The following is a 25982-nucleotide window of genomic DNA, read 5'->3' as shown; positions in this document are numbered from 1 at the left end:
GAAGTATGCTTCGTTGTCAGTAAGGCAATTGTCTGATTATCATGCAAAACTTTCAAAGGAACTTAAAGGGATTCCTGTTCAAATCCTCTTTGATAAAAGAACTAAAATCGTTAAGCGAGATTCCCATTATCCTCTAGTGACCATGCATGAACTCTATACAGTGCCAGACCTGGTTTTACAGGAACAAACCCGGTTTTATTTTGGTCTAATCGAAACTAGTTCATTCTATCACTCTTTTTAGAAGCCTGATGGCTATTAGCCCAACAACTACTTTTATCCCCGGATTTTTTCGAGGTTTCATTGAATGAATATTAGCGTTAATTAGCGTTAATGCACGAGAAATAGCGTTAATAGAATTCAAAACACGGATCGTTAACGTCAACTTTCGCGTAGATTTGGAACAACCAAATTTTTTTTAGGAGAAAAACCAGAAAATTCAGGGGTATTGGAAGTACGGGTTTATCTGTTTGTTTACTCCAATGATTTTCTTTTGTATTCTCTAGTAGCCTATATATTTTGTAAATCCGTACCACCTAAAACTTAAAATTTATTTTTATTTGTCGCATTTTTGAAAAGGTCGTTTCCATTCATAAATTGGAAGACACTGTTCTGAGCAATAAAACCAAATATTTTGGCAATATTTGAATTTTTATTTAAATACTATAAACTACAAAATTATAATATATAAACTACAAAACTATAATATTATAAACAACAATATTTTATGCTGCAAAAAACTACAAAGCGGATCAAGAATTTTTATATGCATTTTTGTTACTTTTTTTATGAGTCAGAAAAAAATTTTGGTAGTGGATCTGAAACCGCCCCCCCCCCCTGTACACGTCCCTGTATTTCAGAATCAATTTTTTTTTAAATAATCATCACGCTATTATTTGCATAGATTGATTGCGTCTGTGTTTCTTGAAACGGGATATTTTAGAAATTAATTAAAAAAACTTTTTCCACAAATATGTTTTTCAAACAAAAGTAAACAACTCCATTAAACAAAAATGAGCAAAAATAATATCAAATAATCTACCAAGCGTGAAACTACCACAAATCAGCATCGATAAATAAATGAAACCCAAAACGAACAGAAATTACAATAAATAACCGAGTTAAACTCAAAACGAGCAGAAATTAGCATAAGTTGGGCGCAAAAACCCTATGCCTTCCCAAAGCCAGAACATAATTTGCACTTTACTGAAAAAAAAATAAATGTTTTACTTTTGTAACTTTAATAAATCAAATAATTTTAACATTTTGATTACTAAATATCAGTATATGTATATTAAACTGACAATGCACATTCATTTGTATTTTTTCAGTAAAGTACAAATTTTGTTCTGGTCTTGGGAAGGCGTTGGGTTTTTGCGCCCTAATCATATCAATTTCTACTTGTTTTTAGATCGACCTGAGAAATAATTGTAATTTCTATTCGTTTTGGGTTTTATTTATTTATCGATACTGATTTTTGGCATCTTAAAAACTGGTAGATTATTTGATTTTATTTTTTCTAATTTTTTGTTTAATGGAGTTCTTTACTTTTCTTTGAAAAACTTATTTTTTGGAAAAAGTTTTTTTAATTAATATCTGTTCATTTTATATTGACATAGTTTTTTCAGGGAAAAAGAAAATAATAATTTAAACCTTTTCGTTTTTTAAGAATTTGTAGTTTGGCCTGCTATTTGTATGCTGGAGAAAAATTTTCAGCAATTTTTAACAATATATACCCTTTTAAATATCTGGACACAAATAGTACTGTTTAACTTAGTTTCATACCTCCTCTAGTTGACCTGAAATGGAAAACCTGATACCATTCGCAAAAAAATCTGTTTACTTTCTTTGATAGCTTGGATACACCTACACTATTTTGATTTGGTTAAATTTTAAGAGCAAAAGCAGCCTCGAAAGTTTTAACATGATACCCTCAGTCGTTCTTGGGATACTGCTGAGATGCCTTATTGGGAATTAGCATTAACACAGTGCATTTTGATTTAATATTAAGGCAACATTTAGTTTTTAAACATAATGGGCAAATGGGAGGGTGGAAGTGGAAGGGGGATTAGTTTCCCTCCAACCACTTTCGATTATTAAAAAGGGCAGCAGCTCTTTCTCTTTTCAATCGAATGAGCCCCTTTCGAAGTTCCCACGACAACTCCTTCGATACAAAGTGCCCTGGTCTAAACAACAACAACAACAAAAAATATTACTAATCAATTTGGACTATTAAAAAGGGCACTAGCCCTTTGAATTTCAAATCGAATGAGGCCTTTTCTGAAGCTTATATAACAACGCCTTCTATAAAACTTTATATGCCCCCAGGGCATAACTTAAAACCCTTGCCCTGAGGGCATGGCGGAGTATCCTCCTCAAAAACATATTTTCTATCTGGAAATCAACTACGCTGAAAAAAATGACTATCTCAAAATTTTTATTGGATGTGTTTGGAGGAGTGATGGGCGTGGGGCGTGGGGCTAGTTGCCCTCCAATCACTTTTTAAACTAGCCCTTTAAATTTCCTATCGAATGAGCTGTTTTTGAAGTTTCTACAACAACGCCTTCTATAAAAACATTATATGCTCCCTGGGCATAACTTAAAACCCTTGCCCTGAGGGTTGTGGGGGAGTGTCCTTCTCAAAAAAGTATTTTCTATCTGGAAATCAACTAGCCTACGCTAAACAAAATGGCTATCTAAAAATTTTGATTGGATGTGTTTGGGTGAATGATGGACGTGGGGAGTGGGAGGGGGGGGGCTAGATGCCCTCCAATCACTTTCGACTATTAAAAAGGGCACTAGCCCTTTGAATTTCCAATCGAATGAGCCCCTTTGGAAGTTTCTATGACAACGCCTTCTATTAAAACTTTACATACCCCAGGACATAACTTAAAACCCTTGCCCTTAGGGTTGTTAGGGAGTGTCCTCCTCAACAACATATTTTCTATCTGGAAATCAACTATGCTGAACAAAATGACTATCTCAAAATTTTGATTGGATGTGTTTGGGGGATTGATAGGCGGGGTGGCGGGGCTAGTTCCCCACCAATCACTTTCGACTATTGTGAAGGGAACTAGCCTTTTGAATTTCCAATCGAATGAGCCTGTTTTGAAGTTTCCATGACAACACCTTCTTATAAAAACCTTATATGCCCCCAGGGCATAACTTAAAACCCTTGTCCTGAGGTTGTTCGGGCAATGTTTTCGTCAAAAGCACATTTGCTGTCCGGATATCAACTAGGCTAACCAAATTGTCCATCTCACAATTTTGATTGGATGTGTTTGGGTTAATGCTCGGCGTGGAGGGGGGGGGGTCTAGTTGCACTCCAATCACTTTTGTCAATGAAAAAGGCCACTAGCCCTTATAATTTCCAATCGAATGAGCCTGTTTTGAAGTTTCTACGACAACGCCTTCTACAAAAACCTTATATGCCCCCAGGGCATAACTTAAAACCCTTGCCCCAAAGGTTGTGGGGGAATGTCCAACGCCTCTTATAAAAGCCTTATATGTCCCCAGGGCATAACTTAAAACCCTTGCCCTGAGGGTTGTGGGGGACTGTCCTCCTCAAAAACCTATTTTCTATCTGGAAATCAAATACGTTGATTAAAATGGCTATCTCACAATTTTGATTGGATGTTTTTGGGGGAAAGATGGGCGTAGGGGGGGGGGCTAGTTGCCCTCCAATCACTTTCGACTATTAAAAAGTGCATTAGCCCTTTTTTCACGTTTTTCTTCTTTAATATATAGCGAGAATGCCACCAGGAAAGAGCGGTGGCTCTCCCCCCTTGGAAGTGAGATGAAATTGTAAAAAATGTTTCAAAAAAGAGAAGCGAGAAACAATTCCATTTGAATCCTTTGGATCCTGGCACACAAACAATACTCCTGGGGGCACTAGTCCCCCTGAGAAAATTTCACGGCAATACTCTTGATATGCAGATATATTTTCTGGACATTTTAGTCTTATCGTGTGCTTCTTAGTATAACAAGTAAAAGACTTTTTTCGCCAGGCGTGGTACCTTTCCGCCACGCCCTTCTTCCTCATGCCATACACTGCACATTTCTGCCACTCGTAGCATTCATCACTTGGTGTACATACTTCTCTAAAATGGACACCCCCTCACAACTTTATTGAAATGTTTTGTCCAGTTTTTTTTTTTTTTTTTTTTTTTAATTGAAACTCCAGGTTAATATCTAATTCGACAAAATTCTAAATTTGAAGATAGACTTATTATATGCACACATAAAGACACAAGGTTTTTGCTGTCAGTTTAGCTGTCAGCTTCCTGTCATTACAAATGTTTTAAAATTCTTTGGAATTTAAAATTTTCATTCCCAGACTTATTTATGTTGATGAGCTGTATTTGATTTCTTTGTTTCTGTGGCATTCAGCGAATACCTGTGACAATATTTCGCGACACACATGGTGCACTTCCACTATGTGTGGCACACGCCACCTTCGTAAACGGTTTTTGAAAGTGGACAACACTTCATTTGTTCAGCCAAGCTATTTTTTCTCGGACCTGAGAAATTTTGACTCCGAGTGAATCCCTAATTCCTTATACAACAGAAAAAGATTCAAGATGGTCTATAGGCCTGTTTTGTGAACACATATAATATACATATATATATATATGTATATATATATATATATATATATATATATATATATATATATATATATATATATATATATATATATATATAATATATATATATATATATATATATATATATATATATATATATATATATATATATATATATATATATATATATATATATATATATATATATATAGTCACTTTTCCATTATTGAGGCTGCTACAAACACATACTTTTATTAGTCCAAACATATGTTTACCTTTACATTTTTACCCAAAATCAAGAAAAGGCAGCCAAAAATAATACAAGTTCTATATTTAAAAACGTAAAATATTTAAAGCAAAACAAGTACAACAAAAAAAGTAATGAAAAAATAAAAGCAGCTAGGACTGCAGAAAAAGAACGACTGGCTTATCTGGATAACAAAAAATTACGATTTAGAAGTTTGGCTGACCTCCAAATTTTGAAGACCAAACATACTCCATAAAACCTCTTCTAGGTTAATTAATATGAGTTAAGGACTGTATTAAAATTAGCTTAAAAACTTACTTCATCCTCGAGCATCTTTCTTGTTGTCGCAAGTACATCATGTTCATCACTCAGACACTGTACATGACTAGGCTCCACTTTTAAACTGTCTCCATACTTGATAAAAGGTGAACTAGGGCAACTGAGACTAGCCTTCTTAGCCACAACGGCAACATATCTACCAAATTTAACAACACTAGGTTCACTATGTTCTTCTTTAGCAACAGCTTTCTTAAATCTTTCCCCATTGGGGATATAGCTAGTGTTGATATTATCATGAGCACTTATGCCGTTTTGTAACGGACGACTTCTCTTTGAAGTGTTGTCTTCTAAAGAACAAAGATTACTTGACACATTAAAATTCACCCTTTCACTATTTCTGTTCAAACAGGGTGTATTAGGACAGCTATCTACACTAACATTTGGGCTAATAAGGGGATTATTAAATCGTCTTTTAAGGCGTGGAGGAATGTCTCTTCCACTCTCTGTGATCGACCAGTAGCTAGCAGGAGGGGAGTATTTAAATTTAGGGAGATTATCTAGAGCTCCCTCTTCTTGTGGAATTTCACGATTGAGTCTTTCATCTTCAGAAGAACTGCTTATTGACATTTTCTGACATAGAAAACGTCTAGAAGGTGGTTCTGTCTTTGGCTTTCTGAGTGGAGTCTTGTCTCTTTCGTCTTGAAGAAAGGATAAAATACTTTGAGTTTCTTTAATTAACTCTTGATATCTCTTCTCAGCCTCATCTTCTTGTTTTATATATGTATAAACTTTCTGCTTACAACCCCTTTGAAGAGCTTCATCTTCAGTGGAGTCTTTCGTTTCATGAGATTCATAATCACTTAATATATCAGTCTCTCTGTCAACACTAATAGTCGAGCATGGCGAATCCGTTAACGAGTCTGAATGTTTCGGATCACACTTTGCCGACACGCCTCTTTGCGCAGCTGTCCGAGTTAAATACCGATTAGTTTGAATACTTGTTCGGGATTTTAACGATGAAGGAATGCTAGAATTGCCAATCCCAGAGGAATCAGTTGTATTACTTTCATATGAATTTCGGTTTGGGATTGGTACCCAAGGGTTTGTCCTTATTGCAGGTCGAGGGCGAGGTGAGCAGCTGGCGGGGCAACTGGAACCAGTTTTTGATAGATGATATGAGCCAGGTGTGGTAATTAACGGTGGAGATAAATGAACCTACGAAAATATGAACTATTACAACCGGATACAAAGTCAAAGTGCTTAGAAATAATTTGGAAAGGATTCAGAAAATGTGGTTAGAAATACATGCCAAGACAGTTGAGAGCCAGGACAGTGCCCTGTGAGACTACTTAGTTTCATTTGACTTTAATAGGTGTATACAATTTGATAGGTCTATGTCAATGAATAAATCAATGCTACAAAAAACAGTTTGGCTACCAAAGACAACAATTCAAGATTAAACTTTGGCATAAGATCAATTTGATTTTAAGATAAAGTTTAGATTTTAAATGTTATCAGTCAATATCAACAAGCTATTTTTATTTAATCAGTGTTTGAATCGATATTCACCTGAATACTGTTGAAAAATATTTAGGTCCAACTGGTCTTATCATTGTTAAGAAACTAGGAATTCTTCGGGGATGGTGTGTGAGGCTCGAAGTACATTACGAGCATCTTCGTTTTCACGTTTTGCCAGAGCACAAGTGTGGAATTTTCAGGCGGAGGATATAAGGCTCGAAGAAAATGTTGATATATATATATATATATATATATATATATATATATATATATATATATATATATATATATATATATATATATATATATATATATATATATATATATATATATATATATATATATATATATATATATATATATATATATATATATATATATATATATATATATATATATATATATATATATATATATATATATATATATATATATATATATATATATATATATATTCCCCTTGTCTTCCTCTTAGAGGCCGAACATTTACGGTATTATAAAGGTATATGTATAACATAACATAGATGCAATCTCTAAAATGTCACATGTTTTAATTATTTTAAAGGCTGGAAATTTTTGCTGGAATCGCTACGCTTTTTAAGGCGATCCCAATGTTTCTTTTCATTATGATAGCAAGCAGAACGACATGTATATATATATATATATATATATATATATATATATATATATATATATATTCCACGGAAATTCAGCTAGAGGCCGTAAATGTACGGCCTCTAAGAGGAAGACAAGGGGAAGAGGAGCCACCTGGGATGGGGATCCACCTGGTAGGATTTATCTTTTTTAACGTTACAGACACCTCAACTTTTGTCGTATATGTCACGTTTGCTGTATGTTCCATATTTCCGAAGAGGTCCCTTCTCCCCACAAACTCTTATCTAGCAACGCAACTGTTTTTTTTTTCCTTTTTCCAAAAAATTGTTTGACGCTATTTCCTACTTCCTACTATTTCATTTCTTCTTTCATGCATAAGCTTTATTCTTTTATAGTAGTTCTGTTTTTTTTTTCATTTGTTTTTTCAAATGTCGTCCAAGGTAGCGTTGAGTATGAAAAACGCACCTTTTTTTAATTCAACTTTTTTGAGAATTATCTCCAGAACATAATAAATATAATTCATAGTTATCCCCTACCAAGCCACCAGATGTATATCACGAGTGCTACTGCTACCGTTTCACGAGGACAACTTCTGCCACACCAACCCTTTCGGAGCTATGTCAGTCAAACGTGGTACCACACATAAAAAACTCCAACGACGCGTGGCATTTGCCAACCGGTGCAGCGATTTTTGAAATTAGGTAGCCCTTTGGATATATTCCAAGCAGTTGATAGTTTTCTCACGATCTATTTCCGCAATATTTTAGAGTGACATAGCTTGCTGTGCTATGAGGAAGAAAATCAATTTAAGTTTTTCCAAAAAGTATATTTCCTTTATTGCCTGAGGTCAGATTACGGATTTCCATTTCCAAGAGAAAAATATCTCCAGCTGATACAAACCAGTTTCTCTTCCATCTCCTATAGGTCATTTCAGATTTATATTTTATTATTATTGCTAATTTATCTTGAATGAGAAACAGGATTAAAATAGCCAGTAAATTTTACAAGTAGAAAAAGAATACGAAAAGAATTCCGAATAGTGACGGTCCATCTAGGCTAAACAATATCACAGTGACTTAGCTTACAGTGCTTTGAAGAAGAAAAGCTATTTAAGTTTTTCCAGGGGAACATGTTCTTTATTGCCTGAGGTCAGATTAGGGATTTCCATTTCTAAGAGAAAAATATCTCCAGCTGACGCAAGTTCCTAGTCCAGTTGTGATTTTATTTTATTATTATTACTGATTTGTTTTTAATGAAAGAAAAATCGTTTAATAAAAAAAAATCGTTTAATGAAAAAAAATCGTTTAATGAGAAAAAATCATTGAATGGTAGAATTCTAAAAAGAACAAGCATGCTTAATTTTAATATGCAACAGACACGCTCTTGAATGAGGATGTACCCTTGCATATGGCGGACCTTTACATGACGTGCACTACAATAAACATCCTTACATAACATACCCTTACTTGACTACTGAGGTACTTAGAATAAAAGACCCATCACAACATACATAGAATAGCTGAGGATAGGTTACATAACGATTAATAAGTATAAATATCTACTACTACTACTAATAACTCACTGTAGTACCAAGCCACCTGAGGCCAACATAGCTTCACACCATATTAAAATTCATTTACCACACTATCAGCACTTAGGGCCTTATAATTTTTAACTCATTTTAGTACTGCCAAAATTCTTCCCACAAAATAAATCTTCCTTCACTTCCAAAGTGTCAAAATCTATTTAAGATACTTAATTTAACATAAAACATTTTTGATGTGTGGGTTTGATGCACATTTTTGAGGACCCCACCAAAAAATTTTGACAATATCTATTTAAAATTTAAAGACATATTTACTAGGAGTTTCTACGTCTCTTCATACTTCAACAGCTAAATACTTTCAGTCCACAATCTGCAGCTCAAAAGTGAGAAAAAGGCACTGGAGGGAGGCTGGTTCGCATCCAACAAAATTAACCCCTAAATAAGGGTGTGAGATCTTTTAATTTCCGATTGAACGAGCTCCAAATTGTCTACCATCCCTTCATTGAATCCTCCATAGAAGCTTACATAGAATCCTTGCGATCTACTTGACCGATAGAGTGACGAATGCCCAGGTAAGGGGGATATTGAGCAAGCCCTGGTGGCCAACGAGATCAGAATGATGAAACGCAGGTACTAGGGGTACTGATCTGCATAAGTAAAGGTTGTCTCCCACACAATGTATGGTATTGGAACCCACCGGTCTCCGAATTCAGGGAAGACAGGGCAATACACTAGGTCGATCTCTGGAGAAAGAAGCAACAAGTCTTTAAACTACACTGAACAAGCTTTATACCGGCATAGTATCGGCTGGATTGGAGGTCTACTGTTGCTAACTTGTGCGCTTCTAGGCGCGGGAAGGCCTAAGTTTATGTCTAAATAATCTCTTCTATACAAAAAGTTGAACACGTCGCTGATTCAGGTGATAATGGGAAACTTCAGAACTAATATTACTTTCATACTTTCGTTTTCCTACAGACGCCCTCTGCAGAATATACATGATTATCTTAATGAAGTCAAAATATTAGTTCAACGCCGCTTTGAGATGTGAGTCGTCCAAGTTTAGTAATGCCTCCACTGTACCTACAAATTGGCTCAATTCCACCTTTAGGCTCAAAACTACTCTATACACATGAAAAAAAAAACTTACAAGTACAAAATTTAACGTAGAAAAATTAATTAGAAAAACTTAAAAAGTTTCTCTTTGACATTTGAAGACATATAATTGTTATTAAAGGTGAAGCCTTACGCATATTTGTATGAGATTAACTTTTACAATTTTAGCGTGAACAATACCATGCCTCAGTTTGTTTGAATTTGTGCGTCTTAAGTATGTGTCAAGTGATTAACAAAAAAGTTTTCAGCAAGACGCTCATAGCAAATTGCACAGACTGATGTTAAAGAGGCATTTCTTACTTTTCTTGACGCTGCAACAACAGAGCATTTGTCCTGACCTTTATGGCGTCCGGAAATTTGCCCACTTGAGTTGACGCTCGCTGGTGACAACCCTTCGGTTGAATACCCCGTAGAGTACGCTGATTCAGGCGATGATAGAAAATCTTCAGACCTTAGATTTCTTTCATATTTTCCTTTCCCACAGATTGTCTCTGCTGAATATATCGGATTATTTTGATGAAGTCGAAATATTAGCTCAACGTTACTTCGAGATGTGAGTCGATGTCGTTCGGTCCGGTCCTCCTGTTCACATCCGTCCTTTTTATGTTTTGACTTGTGCTTTCGACGAAGTGGACGGGGTAGGTGGGATTCAACCCAAGATTTAAATTTACTACCAAGCATCTGAAAAAAAATAAAAAGATATCATTAAGATAATTTACATTTAATTAAAAATAAATTAAAAGAAATTATATGAAATCAAAATGACTTTTGAGAACGAATTCCTGATTTCGAATTCAAAGTTTTGTAGAAACTCTGCAGATTGCATCATGCTTTATACTACAACCTTAACAAATCAATAAATAAAAAAATAGGATAAACATCAAATAAATATTTATACATCATAAAAAAAATCATACTCAAAATGAGTCCTAGGAGATAAAAATTAGTACTATAACATCCTAGATTATCCGAAAACTATGAACAAAGCGTAATATTCATCAATTACACCCTTCGATTTAAAATTATGAAAATTTTTAGACTGTCATTATGGAAGTTATTTGGCTCAATTTATATTTAATTTTAATTTTATTATGGCCATTGTACGTCAAAACTAGTAACAGATAAACATTAGTACCAGAACATCCTAGATGTTCCAAAAACCATGAATAAAGCGTAATATTCATCAAATACCCCCCTCCGTTTAAAATTATGACTATTTTATTACTGTCATTGTGGAAGTTATTTTGATATTTAATTTTAATTTTATTATGGCTTTTATCTTGTTACAATGTTATAAAAAAAATATTCATGTATAGTGTAATCATAAGCAGCGCCCTAGCGCTGCCTAAGTAAAGAACGATGTGGGCACAATGTGTTTTGGGTTTTTTTCTCCATACCTGGGCACTTCGTATCGAAGGAGTTCGAAAAGAAACTTCGAAAAGGGCTCATTCGATTGGAAATTGGAGTGGCTAGTGCCCTTTTGAATAGTCGAAAGTGATTGGAGGGCAACTAGCCCCCCCCCCCCCAAGCCCATCATTACCCCAATCACATCTAATCAAAATTTTGAAGTAGCCATTTTGTTCAGCGTAGTTGATTTCCAGACAGAAAATATGTTTTTCAGGAGGACACTCCCCCGAAACCCTCGGGGCAAGGGTTTTAAGTTATGCCCCGGGGGTATATAAAGTCCTTATAGAAGGCGGTTGTTACAAAACTTTCGAAAAAGGCACATTTAAATTAAAACTTAAAGGGCTAGTGCCCTTTTTAATAGTCGAAAGTGATTGGAGGGCAACTAGCCCCCCCCCCCACGCTCATCATTCCCCCAAACAAATCCATTCAAAATTTGGAGACAGCCATTTTGTTCAGCGTAGTTGATTTCCAAATAGAAAAAATGTTTTTGAGGAGGACACTCCTCCACAGCCGTCAGGGCAAGGGTTGTAAGTTATGCCCTGGAGACATATAAAGTTTTTATAGAAGGCGTGGTCGTAGAAGCTTCAAAAAAGGCCCATTCGATTGCAAATTCAAAGGGCTAGTGCCCTTTTTGATAGTCGAAAGTGATTGGAGGGCAACTAGCCCCCCCACACCAATTATTCTCCCAAAGACATCCAATCAAAATTTTGAGATTGCCATTTTGTTCAGCGTAGTTGATTTCCAGATAGAAAATATGTTTTTGAGGAGGACACTCACACACAACTCTCGGGGCAAGGGTTTTAAGTTATGCCCTGAGAGCATATGAGGTTTTTATAGAAGGCGTTGTCGTAGAAGGCTCATTTGATTGGAAATTCAAAGGGCTAGTGCTGTTTTTAATAGTCGAAAGTGATTGGAGGGCAACTAGCCCCCCCCCCAAAAAAAAAAACCCATCATTCCCCCAAACACATCCAATCAAAATTTTGTGATAGCCATTATGTTCAGCGTAGTTGATTTCCACATACAAAATATCTTTTTTAGGAGGATACTCCCCCACAACACTCGGGGCAAGGGTGTTAAGTTATGCCATGGGGGCATATAAGGTTTTTATAGAAGGCGTTGTCGTAGAAGGCTCATTCGATTGTAAAATCAAAGGGCTAGTGCCCTTTTTAATAGTCAAAACTGATTGAAGGGCAACTAGCCCCCCCTCCCATGCCCATCATTCCCCCAAACAAATCCAATCGAAATTTTGAGATAGCCATTTTGTTCAGCGTCTCTGATTTCCAGATAGAAATATGTTTTTGAGGAGGACACTCCCCCACAACCCTTGGGGCAAGGGTTTTAAGTTATGCCCTGAGGGCATATAAGAACGACGTTGCACAATGTACTATATATTATTTTTTTCCTTTAGAGCAGGGCACTTCACATGGAAGGGGTCGTCGAAGAAACTTCAAAAGGGGCTCATTCAATTGGAAATTGAGAGTTCTAGTTGCCTTTTTAATAGTCAAAAGTGATTGGAGGGCAACTAGCCCCCCCCCACGCCCATCATTCCCCCAAACACATTCAATCAAAATTTTGAGATAGCCATTTTGTTCAGCATAGTTGATTTCCAGATGGAAAATTTTTTTGAGGAGGACACTCCCCCACAACCCTCAGGGCAAGGGTTTTAAGTTATGCCCTGGGGGCATATAAGGTTTTTATAGAAGGCGTTGTCGTAGAAACTTCAAAACAGGCTCTTTCGATTGGAAATTTGAAGGGCTAGTGCCCTATAATAGTCGAAAGTGATCTAGCCCCCCCCCCCCCACGCCCGTCATTTCCCCAAACACATCCAATCAAAATTTTGAGATAGCCATTTTGTTCAGCGTAATTGATTTCCAGATGAAAAATATGTTTTTGAGGAGAACACTCCCCCACAGCCCTCAAGGCAACCCTCGGGGCAAGGGTTTTAAGTTATGCCCTGGGGGCATATAAGGTTTTTAAAGAAGACTTTGTTGTAGAAACTTCAAAAAGCCTCATTCAATTGGAAATTCAAAGGACTAGTGCCCTTTTTAATAGTCGAAAGTGATTGGAGGGCAAATAGCCCCCCCCCCCCCCACGACGCCCATGATTCCCCCAAACACATCCAATAATAATTTTGAGATAGCCATTTTGTTCAGCGTAGTTGATATCCAGATAGAAAATATATTTTTGAGGAGGGCACTCCCACACAACCCTCAGGGCAAGGACTATAAGTTATGCCCTATAAGGTTTTTATTGAGATCTTTGTCATAGAAACTTTAAAAAGGGTTCATTCGATTTGAAATTCAAAGAGATAGTTCTTTTTTTAATGGTTGAAAGGGATTTGAGGGCAACTAACCCCCCTCTCACGCCCACCTTTTCCCCTAACACATCCAATCCAAATTGTAAGATAGCGATTTTGTTGAATGTAGTTGAAAGTTTTGGAAATTAGGTCTTTGAGGATGACAATCCCTCCCCCTACAGCCCACAGGGCAAGGGTTGTAAGTTATGCCCTGGGGCATATAAAGTTTTTATTGAAAGTGTCGTCCTAGAAACTTTAAAAGGGCTCATTCAATTGGAAATTGAAAGGGCTAGTGCCTTTTTCAATAGTTAAGTGATTGGATAGCGACTAATGCCCCTCTCATGTCCACTATTTTCCAAAACAAATCCAATCAAAATTTTTAGTTATCCATAGTTGAACGTTCCGGAAATTAGGTCTTTTAGGATGATAACCCCCTCAGAGCCCTCAGTGCAAGGGTTGTAAGTTATGCTCTCTGGGTATATATGATTTTTTTGGAAAGTTATTCTATAAATCATAGGAAGCACGATCGTGCTACCTAAGAAAAGAGCGGGGACACTCGAGAATAAGACAAGAAACGGGGACTAAGTAAAGAGGAGGACATTCCCCCAAAACCTTCAGGGCAGGGGTTTTAAGTTATGCCCTGAGGGCATATAAGAACGATGTTGGCACAGTGTATTATTTATTAATTTTTTCCTTTAAAGCAGGGCACTTCTTATCGAAGAAGCTGTCGTAGAAACTTCAAAAGAGCTCATTCAATTGGAAATTGGAGTGGCTTGTGCCCTTTTAAATAGTCGAAAGTGATTGGAAGGTGACTAACACTCCTCTCACGCCCACCATTTCTCCAAACACATCCAATCAAAATTTTGAGATAGCCATGTTGTTTAACGTAGTTGAAAGTTCTGGAAATTCGGTCTTAGAGGATGACAACCACCCTAACAGACCTTAGGGTTAGGGTTGTAATTTATCCCTAACAGAAATTAAATTAAAAAAACAAGTTTTTTATAACTGAAAGTTAGGAGAGACATTAAAAATTAAAACGAACAGAAATTATTCCTTATATGAAAGGGGCTGTCCCCTCCTCTACGCCTCGCTCTTTACGCTAACGTTTTTCTCTTTCTCACAACTCTATTTTTTAAAAAAATAAAAAACTTTAGCGTAAAGAGCGAGGCGTTAAGGAGGGGACAGCCCCTTTCATATACGGAATAATTTCTGTTCGTTTTAAGTTTTAATGTCGCTCCTTACTTTCAGTTTAAAAAACTTGTTTTTTTTATTTAATTTTATAGTAAAGATCGAAGTGGGTATAATGTATTATTTTTTGTTGTTGTTGTTTAGACCAGGGCACTTCGTATCGAAGGAGTTGTCGTGGGAACTTCGAAAAGGGCTCATTCGATTGAAAATAGAAAGGGCTGATGCCCTTTTTAATAGTCGAAACGGTTTTGACGGCAACTAATCCCCCTTCCACCCCCATCCTCCCATGCCAACCCTCCGCTTTCTGCTCTTAAAATTTAATCAAATCAAAACAGCGTAAGGGTATGCAAGCTATCAAAGAAAGTAAATTTTTGACCAATGGTATCAAGTTTTCCATTTCAGGTCAACCAGAGGAGGTATAAAACTAAATTAAACAGTACTATTTGTGTCAAGATTTTTAAAACGGTGTATGTTGTTAAAAATTACTGAAATTTTTTTCCAGCATAAAAATAGCAGGTCAAACTATAAAGTCTTAAAAAACGAAAAGATTTAAAGTATTATTTTCTTTTTCGCTGAAAAGACTATGTCAATATAAAACAAACAGAAATTAATTAAAAAAAAATTTTCCACATGATAAGTTTTTCAAAGAAAAGTAAAGAACTCCATTAAACAAAAATGAGCAAAAATAAAATCAAATAAACTACCAAGCGTGAAACTACCCCAAATCACTGTCGATAAATAAATGAAACCCAAAACCAAAAAAAAAAAAAAAAATACAAATGAATGTGCATTGTCAGTTTAATATAGATATACAGATATTTAGTAATCAAAATGTTAATATTATTTGATTTATTTAAGTTATAAAATCTTGTTCTGGCCTTGGAAAGGCATAGGGGTTTTGTGACCAACTTATATTAATTTATGCTCGTTTTGAGTTTGACTCGTTTAATTATTGTAATTTTTGTTCGCTTTGGGTTTCATTTATTTATCGATAGTGATTTGGGGTAGTTTCACGCTCGGTAGATTATTTGATTTTATTTTTGCTCATTTTTTGTTTAATGGAGTTCTTTACTTTTCTGTGAAAAACTTATTTTGTGGAAAAAGTTTTTAAATTAATATTTAAAAAAGTGGAATTGGATTAGTATATATATATATATATATATATATATATATATATATATATATATATATATATATATATATATTTATTTATTATATATATATATATATATATATATATATATATATATATATATATATATATATATATATATATATATATATATATATATATATATATATATATATATATATAAAAAAATATACTCAAATTGTGTCCTAGGAGATAAACATTAGTACCATAACATCCTAGATTTTCCGAAAACAATGAACAAAGCGTAATATTCATCAATTACACCCCTCCATTTAAAATTATGATAATTTTGTGACTGTCATTATGGAAATTTTTTGGCCCAATTGATATTTAATTTCATTTTATTATGGCCCTTATACATTAAAACTAGTAACGGATAAATATTAGTACCAGAACATCCTAGATGTTCCGAAAACCATGAATAAAGCATAATATTCATCAAATACCCCCCTCCATTTAAAATTATGACTATTTTATAACTGTCATTGTGGGAGTTATTTTAACATTTAATTTTATTATGGCTTTTATCTTGTTACAATGTTATAGAAAAAATATTCATGTATAGTGTAATAACTAAAAAAGTGGAATTGGATTAGTTTCTTGTGCTGTGAGTAAATATCGAAAAAGCAAAGTTGGATTGAATCATTTTTGTTGACTCTCTAACTTTACTTTTTTGAGATCCACTCAAACCACAATCAATTAATTAATTAACCACTCGATTCTCGCATTCTTTTTCAAAAACCGTTAATTTGTGGTTGTAACTCAGCTACAACAGATATTTCCACAGTTAGACCTAATCTTCACATTATTTGTCAAGTTTTGGGAATATGGTACAAATTTAGCTGCAAGGGATGCTTCCGCACCAGCAAAATTTTTAAAGGGTTCTATGAAAAAATATATTTTGGGAACCTCTGATATAGAGACTTGTCTTAGATTCATTGATCTATGCAAAAGGATAATACAAACGGAGATAGCCAGAGTTCTGAAATCCTTAAACACTTTCTGGATCGGATTTATTTTCAAAAATTAATTTATTATTATTAATTAATTTCAAAAATTAATTATTAATTAATTTATTTATAAATCTGAAAATGTCAGACTTCGACGGTGACAAACTTTATAAATACCTGTATTACAAAAGGAATCTTTTCAAAAGGAATAAAGGGATATTACAAAAAGGGATCCTTTACCACTATTTAATTTTTTTTTTTTTATCTTTTACGGGTATTAAGTTGAAAAAAGGGATACGTATGGCAAAATGCCTGAGAAATATGTAATCTGAGCTATATATTTGCTCATTAGGAGGGATTGGGGGTACAGAAAATTGAAGTGTTTTTGGAACGATATAAGTAAGTATTTTAGGATTATTACGATTTCTTATATCATTCCTAAAAACACTTCACTTCGCAAGATTCAATCCTTATTTATTCGCATTTGCTTTCAAAAGTAAGGTTTTTCAGTTAAAATATTTTGATTAGCAATAGATAAATAAAAAACTTGTTATAACTACCAACTTGCTATATATATTTGTTCTATAACATGCGTTCAGTAAAGCACTAAACAAAACATTAGTTTGAAGAGCAGGTTGCTGAAGGAGGAAGGGAAGAGGGATCCCCCATATAAACAATAGTCTTGGCTTATTTTAAGTTGAAACATCACTCTTTACTTTCACTTGAATAATTCTGATTTAAACTTTCATGTAATAGCACACTCAAAGATAAAGTGGGTTCCACGTAACCCTAAATTGAAAAGAAATTGTGGTGAATTTAAATGATTGTGTGAACAGTGTCACCAATTCGGAGCGGGAGGGGTGGATTTAAATATTCCACCTCTAGAATTCCCCCGCAATGTCGCATTGGTATTTTCATTGACCCCCCCCCCAAAAAAAAGGATTCCGTAAACTGGCACAGCTGTATATGATTGAGATTCATTAGCTTTCTTAGTTAATTTCGAAGACCACACTGCCTTTCCATGATGATAAATAAAAAGTTCAAATAGGGATAAATCTTTTAATAGATAGTGATAGAGGGGTGGATTTAAATATTCCACCTCTAGAATTCCCCCGCAATGTCGCATTGGTATTTTCATTGACCCCCCCCCCCCAAAAAAAAGGATTCCGTGAACTGGCACAGCTGTATATGATTGAGATTCACTAGCTTTTTAGTTAATTTCGAAGACCACACTGCCTTTCCATGATGATAAATAAAAAGTTCAAATAGGGATAAATCTTTTAATAGATAGTGATGCATTTCGCAAAAAATACTAGATATTACGGTCACTGCATATGTGACCGAAATATCTAGTATTTTTGTGTAATTTATCACCGTCTATTAAAAATATTTATCCCTATTTGAACTTTTTATTTAAAGCTTCTTTAACAGTTAAACCCAAACATGAATGCATGAGGGGGGGGGGTGAAGACTTCAAAATCTTACCCCCTCGCATAATTTTGAGGTTTCTGTGATTTTCCAAAAATTTATTACGTCTTTCATATAATTTGCCAAATGTTGCGTTTTTTAAGCTTTATTTGTTTATGTTTTATTTTTATTTTGGATCACTGACACAGTTGGATTTTTGAATTAAAAATATTCTCTTGTTGTATCATTATACCCCGATACAAATGTAGATATAATATAATAATACTATAGTACAAAAATTATAAAATACATATTGTAATGCACATTATATATAGTATAAAAGTACTATATATAAGCATAGTAAATATAAATATTATACTATAAGAATATTACAAGCATGCAATTAAATTTAGAAAGTATAAACATAGGTATATATATATATATATACACACATATATATATATATATATATATATATATATATATATATATATATATATATATATATATATATATATATATATATATATATATATATATATATATATATATATATATATATATATATATATATATATATATATATATATATATATATATATATATATATATATATATACATATATATATATATATGCATATATATGTACATATATATATATATATATATATATATATATATATATATATATATATATATACTGTATATATTTTATACATGTTATACTCCAAAATATACTCAGAAATTCACCTGCACCAACCTAGCTTCACCCCAGATTCTTTTCTAGCCTTCGATATTCTATATTTACCAAATTTCTCCCATTCACCTTTTGCTAATTATGATATATTCGTATTATTAGCTATGAAACCCAAGCCTTACCACAACAAAAAATAAAGGTTGATTCTCAAATTTCACAGACTCAGCTCGTTTGCAAAAAGTATCAATGATGCTTCTATCTGCGGCTTCCTTTCGTATCGATTTTTTTTTCTAATTGGATTTTCTTTCTTTTAGAGGATGATACGGATTAGAAGCCAGAAAATCTCGGAAAAATCCAAGTGGATTCATTAAAAAAGAAATTTATGTTTATGTTGAAAAGCTTCAAAGAAAATATTCTTTGATAATAACTGATTTAAATACATTAACATACAAATGATTATTTCTTTAAAGGGAACAAGATTTCATACTTTATATGGCTATAAAAAAGAGAAAATGGAGAGTATTGTCATATACTTCCATGTAAATAATTTCTAGGTCTTTTAATGCCTTCTAGGGTTTATAGGCCTTTTCATGTACAAATAAAACGAAACAGAACAAATATAGAAAAACAAGTAGGCCTATATTATTTCAAACAAGACAGTAGAAAGTAACGAAGAAGTCACTTTTTTCACTAAGTAATTAAAAAAACTTCCCGAAAAAAATTTTTTAAAAGAAAAGTAAAGGCCATTTTAAACTTAAGCTCAGCAGATGCAAATACTTGTTAAAATTCAAACTCAAAACGACTAGAAATTACTATTAAAGAAAAAATGAAACCCAAAACGAACAATAATTAAAGAAACAGTCATAGGAAAAAACATACAACAAGTAATAATGTAAATGAATAAATAAATATTAAAGCGAGTAATGCTTCAATTGAATAGGAAAATCAAGCTTAAAACGAAAAAAAAATATTTTGCTAATGAAGTATAAATGAAACTCAAAACAAACAGAAATTACATAAACAGTCAATTCAAACAAATATACAATAAATACTAATGTGAATGAATAAATAAGTCTTAAAAAGAGTGATACTTAAATTGAATATGCAAATCAAGCTTGAAACGAACAAAAATCACTGCAAACAAGAGGTTGGGTATCGCCTCCTTCTCTCACTGTAAAAGTATAAAACCTACTGCGTCATTGGCGCTTTACTGAAAACTAATTTTATTACAAATATTTTCTTTTGTACTTCATATTAAAAATAAACACTAAATTATAGTAAAACTTTGAACTGATGAGCTTTCAGCAATTAATGTCATTATACATCAAATATTCAGTTTAATTTATTAGTATACAACTCGTAGTTTCACTACAAACAAGATTTTGGGTACTGCCCCCTTACTTAACTGGAAATAAAAACCAAAAGCCTACTGCGTCACTGGCGCTTCAATGAAACCGAAGTATATTACAAATATTTTCTTTTCCAGTTCTTTCAGCATTGAAAAATAAAAGTAAAATTAGGATGAAATAAATTATTGAGCTGATGGATCTTTCAACAACTAATATCATTATATATCAAATATTCAATTTGATGTTGTTTATACTTTCCAAGACTGTTCAAGACGCATATAGTTTACAGTTATAATGTTACTTATTTTCTGTTAGAGTAGACTAGTAACCCCTTTAAACATTTAAGCAGCGAAGAGGCTTTATTATGTCTGTAGGAGACACGAGGGGAGTCGAAAGCAAGATACGCTTCTATTATGATAATTAAATTTTAAAAAATAATTTTTTTTAACTGAAAGTAAGGAGTGACATTAAAACTAAAAACAAACAGAAATTATTCCGTATATGAAAGGGGCTATCCCCTCCTCAACGCCTCGCTCTTTACGCTAAAGTTTTCTATTGTTTTAAAAATAAAGTTGTGTGACAGAGTCAAACTTCAGCGTAAAGGGCGAGGCGTTGAAGAGGGGTCAGCCCCTTTCATATAGGGAATAATTTCTGTTCGTTTTAAGTTTTAATTTCGCTCCTTACTTTCATTTAAAAAGCTTGTTTTTTTATTTAACTTCTGAACGTTTTTGAATAAATGCAGCTTTGATTTTGGCTCACCGTACATGAATAATTAGAACGAAATTTGCACATTAATTTTACTTGTTTTGGCTAAATGGCTTTCTCGAAATATTGTTCTGACGTAACTTACGAACTAACATACGTAGCGAACTTCTATATTTGTACATTTTATTATGTATATTAGGGAGTTTACCCCTAGTCAATACCTCGCTCTTTACGCTAAAGTTCGAATTTTGTTCGAATCACAAACCCCTGAATCACAAAGACCGGTTAATTAGAATATATAGCTCTTTTGCAAGTGCTAAATAAACTTTAGCGTAAAGGGCGAGGTACTGACTAGGGGGCAAACCCCCTCATATACGTAATAATTCCTCTTTTTTTAAGTTTTATTGCTGCTCCTTACTGTCAGTTGAAAAAACTTGTTTTTTTTTATTTAATTTCTGATCGTTTTTTAAATAATGCTGGGAAATCCGGCGCCCCTTAATAGAAATGTCCCTTCCCCCAAGGAAACATCCTCCATGGAAAGATCCTCCCACGTAACACCATCCCCCGCCCCCCCCCCCACACACAAAAACCTCCTGAAAACGTTTGTATACTTCCGATTAACCAATACAATATGTAAACAATGGGCAAAATTCATAACTTGCAGTCCTTCCCCCGGGAACTGTGCGGGATTAAGTCATCCTCAAAGACATATTTATTAGATTTCCAACTTGGTTGAACAAGTTGGCTATTTCAAAATTTTGATTGGGTGACTTCGGGAAAAAATGAGCGTGGGAGGGGCCAAGTTTCCCTCCAATTTTTTTTTTGGTCACTTAAAAAGGGCAATAGGACTTTTAATTTCAGTTCAGATGAGCCCTCTCACAATATTCTAGGACTAATTGATCGATACGATCACCCCTGAGAAAAAAAAAGAAGAAATAAACACGCATCCGTGATCTTTCTTCTGGCAAAAAATACAAAATTCCACATTTTTGCAGCAAGGAGCTTAAGACTTCTATAGTAGGGTTCTCTGATACTCTGAATCTGATGGTGTGATTTTCATTAAAGTTCTATGACTTTTAGGGATTGTTTCCCCCTTTTTTGAAAATAAGGCAAATTTTCTCAGGCGCGTAACTTTTAATGGGTAAGACTAAACTTGATGAAACATATATATTTCAAATCAGCATAAAAATCTAATTCTATTGTTGTATCTATTAGTATCAAAATTCCGGTTTTTAGAATTTTGGTTACTATTGAGTCGGGTCGCTCCTTACTTACAGTTCGTTACCACGACCTGTTTGACTAAGGTAGATAGTCATAAAGTTAAGGGATGGACGATCAGATTGATTTTGGGTTGATTCATGACGGACAATGTCCACTGGCCTTGTATGCAAAACGGGGGAGTGAATTTGCCTGGACTCACCGGCAAACAAGCGTCCAAAGTCTAATAGGGGCCCCCTTCCTACCTAGAGTTTCAGGCAAGTGGCCCAATTCACAAGCTCAGACAGTTACGCTCACACAAAATCAATTATATATTGGTGACCAAAAAGTCGTCAGGAATTTCTCTTAAGGTTTTCTCTTAAAAAAAACCGTGGCACTAGTGGATGGGTGTCTAACAATTGAGATGGATTCAAATGTGGATTTAATTCCGTCTTTCAAGTCTCGTTTTCTTTTTAAGACAGTGTCTCTATAGAGGAAATGGTGGGGGCGACATATTTATGATTTAGTGATAAAATACACAAGTAAATGACTAATTATCGTTATTTTATCTCGAATGGCACGTCCAGTCCAGTCTTGGGTCCAGTCTTGTTTGCTTCGCAATAAGGAAGAAACATCTCCCATCTCCCAACCAATTGAGACCGTTTTACAATTTACTGAGAAAATATGGGGTTCCCTAGATTAGAAATCTAATGAAAACTAAAATTTTATTATTATTATTATGTGACACTGTTTCGTTTATATCGATGTTATCACAAATTTTCACCATTTATGCCATTTTTTTTTATGCTAGTAGCTGTTTATATAATGAATTTTGAGAAACATGAAATCAGCATAAAAAACAATTTTTTTTTCGAATATATTGCAAAAATAATACATTTTTTTATATTTTCAACTTAGCGTTCGTTAGCACAAAAAGTTCGAAAGACTCCTTTAAATTTACTGTTTATATAATGAATTTTGAGATACATGAAATCAGCATAAAAAACAATTTTTTTTTCGAATATATTGCAAAAATAATACATTTTTTTTATATTTTCGACTTAGCGTTCGTTAGCACAAAAAAGTTCGAAAGACTCCTTTAAATTTACTTGAATTAGTAAAATTCGAGGTAAAATTCATTTAAAGAGCGAACTTGGGTTTGAGTTGAAAATCTTAGTTCCTTCAATTATTGGTTACGGTAGGATACGTAATTAATAGGTGATACTAAAAGAAGGTAAGGCATGTAAGATTGTTTCCCACAAACATCCAAATTTTGATTGCATCTTAGAGTCTATAAAACTTTGAAAGTGCTTCTAATTAAAATCTGCGATTTGGCATTTAAAGGTCTTTGACATTTGGGATTTCACAGCTAAATACTAAAAATCGTGTTCTTCGAAAGCGCTTTGACTGTTTGACTTGAAAATTACCTGACTTTCTATAACTGCTACCACTACTGCTTGAGGCCATCACAGTTCAGCATTCAAGGACGTTCTATTTTTCCTTCGTTCCAGATAGAATGCTATAAAAAATAGTTTATACCAGCCTATCATCGTTCATCCGCAAAATGCGACCCCTAACCTTTCCTTCACTATAACTAAGAAATTAGGCTCTGCGTAAACAGAGGGATCGAAGACATACCTCGGGGGATGGGCCTTGTGTCCCACCCCCTCCCCTCCCCTGAAATCCTAAGTTTTTCAGAATTTCTGGGCACTTCTTAATAATTATTGAATATATTTTCTATTATTAACTCCACCCCCCCCCCCTCCCCTGACAAAGCAGTTACCGCGTATGGTCATGAAAGAGATACTGGAACAAAGAGGAAAAATCACGTTCAGCTTTATGGAAACTAAGTAAAAATCCTTAATAGTATTTCATCCTTCCCAAGGAGCCTAACAAAAGTTTAGTTTCGGAGAAGGGTCCAATCACCCTCGGACAATTCACCACAGCATCAAGCCGCCTGTAACCAACACTTCGACGAACTCGAGGACGTCCTGCCTCTCTTTTCATCCTGAGCGGATTGCGAAAAAGCGTCTTAGTTTGCTATTTACAGATGCCCACAAGCTCCTAAAATCCTTTCGAAACTTGCGGAACATTAGGAACCTGAGATCGTTTCAGTAAATTAATTGCGTTCCAGTTCTGATTCTCAAGGTCTTTATTTACAATTTACACATGATCGCAAGTTCCTAGAAAACTGTCAGGAACTTCAGGAACCAGAGATACTTTCAGCAAATTAATTTTATTCCAGTTTAGGTTCTCAGAGCATTAGTTTGCAATTTACATTTGAGCCACAGTTCATGGGAAAACTTCTGAAGCCTGAGATCCTTTTCAGTGAATTACTTGTGATCCAGTTCTTGTTCTCAAGATCCTAGTTTGTAATTTATAGATGACCACGCGTTCTGGAAACCTTCAGTAACTTCAGGAGCCTAAAATTCTTTCAGAAAATTTTTGTGTTCCAGTTTTGGTTCTCAGGGCATTATTTTGCCCTTTACACACGACCACACGTTCTGAAGACCTTCAGGACGTTCAGAAACTTGAGACCCTTTCAGAAAAATACTTGTGTTCTCGTTTTGATTCTCATGCTCTCAACAATTTACAGATGATCACAAGTTCCTGAAAACCTCCAGAATAATCAGGAACCTCAGAAACACGAGATCCTTTCAGTAAATTACTTGTGTTCCAGTTTCGATTCTCAAGGTCTTAGCAATTTGCAATTGACCACAAGTTCTGAAAACCATAAGTTGAAAATAATAACGATTTGGCAATAGGAGACTGTATATAAAAACGAAGTAACGGAAAAACTTGGTTATAATTTCGTGGTAATAACAACCGTAAAATCAGTCTAGACTGATATGGAAATTAATATATTTTTTGTCTATTTTTCCAGAGGATTAATTCCTGATTTTGAAATTTATTTTGATAGATTGTCTTACGAAAGAAGAGAAAGGAGGAGAAAGAGAAAGAAGGAAGAGAAAGCCGGGAAAACAAAAAAGAAGAAAGGACCGAAGCCCATACATCGGGATTTTTTTCGATTGAAACCAACTACCTGGTGGCCTAAATTAGTTATAACAGCACATAAAAGATTAGCAATGTGATCACAAGCAGAAATTATGGAAATCACAACACAGGGAAGATATAGGACCTTAAGTCCCCTGCTTCTGCGCCAAAGGCTGAAAAAGGGCTTATGTCCTCGTTATTCCTTAGGAACAACTTAGTGAACTTACAACTATTAACAACGCCAAAAAATGTCATGTTTAGTAGCTTTATCAACATACCTAGCCTACTGACATGAAACTTGGGTTAAATTTACACAAGAAACACAGATTTTCATCTTTTCATTTGAAACATGTCCGAGTCGGGGCGCTACCATTTCATCTAACTGTCACAAGAACTAAACGTCATTTCGTCGACAGTCATAACATCGACACGTCAGGACATCGACAGCCACAATCGCTATTCGTCAGAACGTCGACAGTCATAACATCGACACGTCAGGACATCGATAATAAAAATTAATAAGTTTATATGATAGTAATAAGTATATAATAGTTTAGAAAAAAAATTTCGGCTATATATTAGCACATGACGGGGTGGGGGTAAAGAATAGCATATATTAAATACGTAACCTAACCTAACCTAGGTACCTTTCCCCCCTAAACCCCAAAAAACTAAAGTTTCCAAGTTTTAGATGTTATGACGGATTTTGTCGATGCCCTAGCGTGTCGATGTTATGA

The 25982-nt window shown here is 34.3% G+C and overlaps 1 protein-coding gene across 1 annotated transcript in view; it reads right to left on the bottom strand.

Moving 5' to 3' along the window:
• The window catches only part of LOC148945006 (uncharacterized), a 77369-nt gene extending 53580 nt beyond the window's left edge, over positions 1–23789 (bottom strand). Inside the window, exons 1-3 of the mRNA XM_089099279.1 lie at positions 23679–23789; positions 10202–10582; positions 5149–6324 (exon numbers count right to left, since the gene is read on the bottom strand). Of these exons, the coding sequence (XP_088955405.1) occupies positions 5149–6324; positions 10202–10582 (1557 nt within the window). The 5' untranslated portion in view covers positions 23679–23789. The remainder of the gene's footprint in view (positions 1–5148; positions 6325–10201; positions 10583–23678) is intronic.
• Positions 23790–25982: the final 2193 nt, after the last annotated feature.

Source organism: Artemia sp. Qi Xiang Cuo, chromosome 13 (assembly GCF_049724085.1).
Source record: "Artemia sp. Qi Xiang Cuo chromosome 13, ASM4972408v1, whole genome shotgun sequence".
In the NCBI taxonomy this organism is placed as follows: domain Eukaryota; kingdom Metazoa; phylum Arthropoda; class Branchiopoda; order Anostraca; family Artemiidae; genus Artemia; species Artemia sp. Qi Xiang Cuo.
This window is presented reverse-complemented; position numbering and strand designations above follow the sequence as displayed.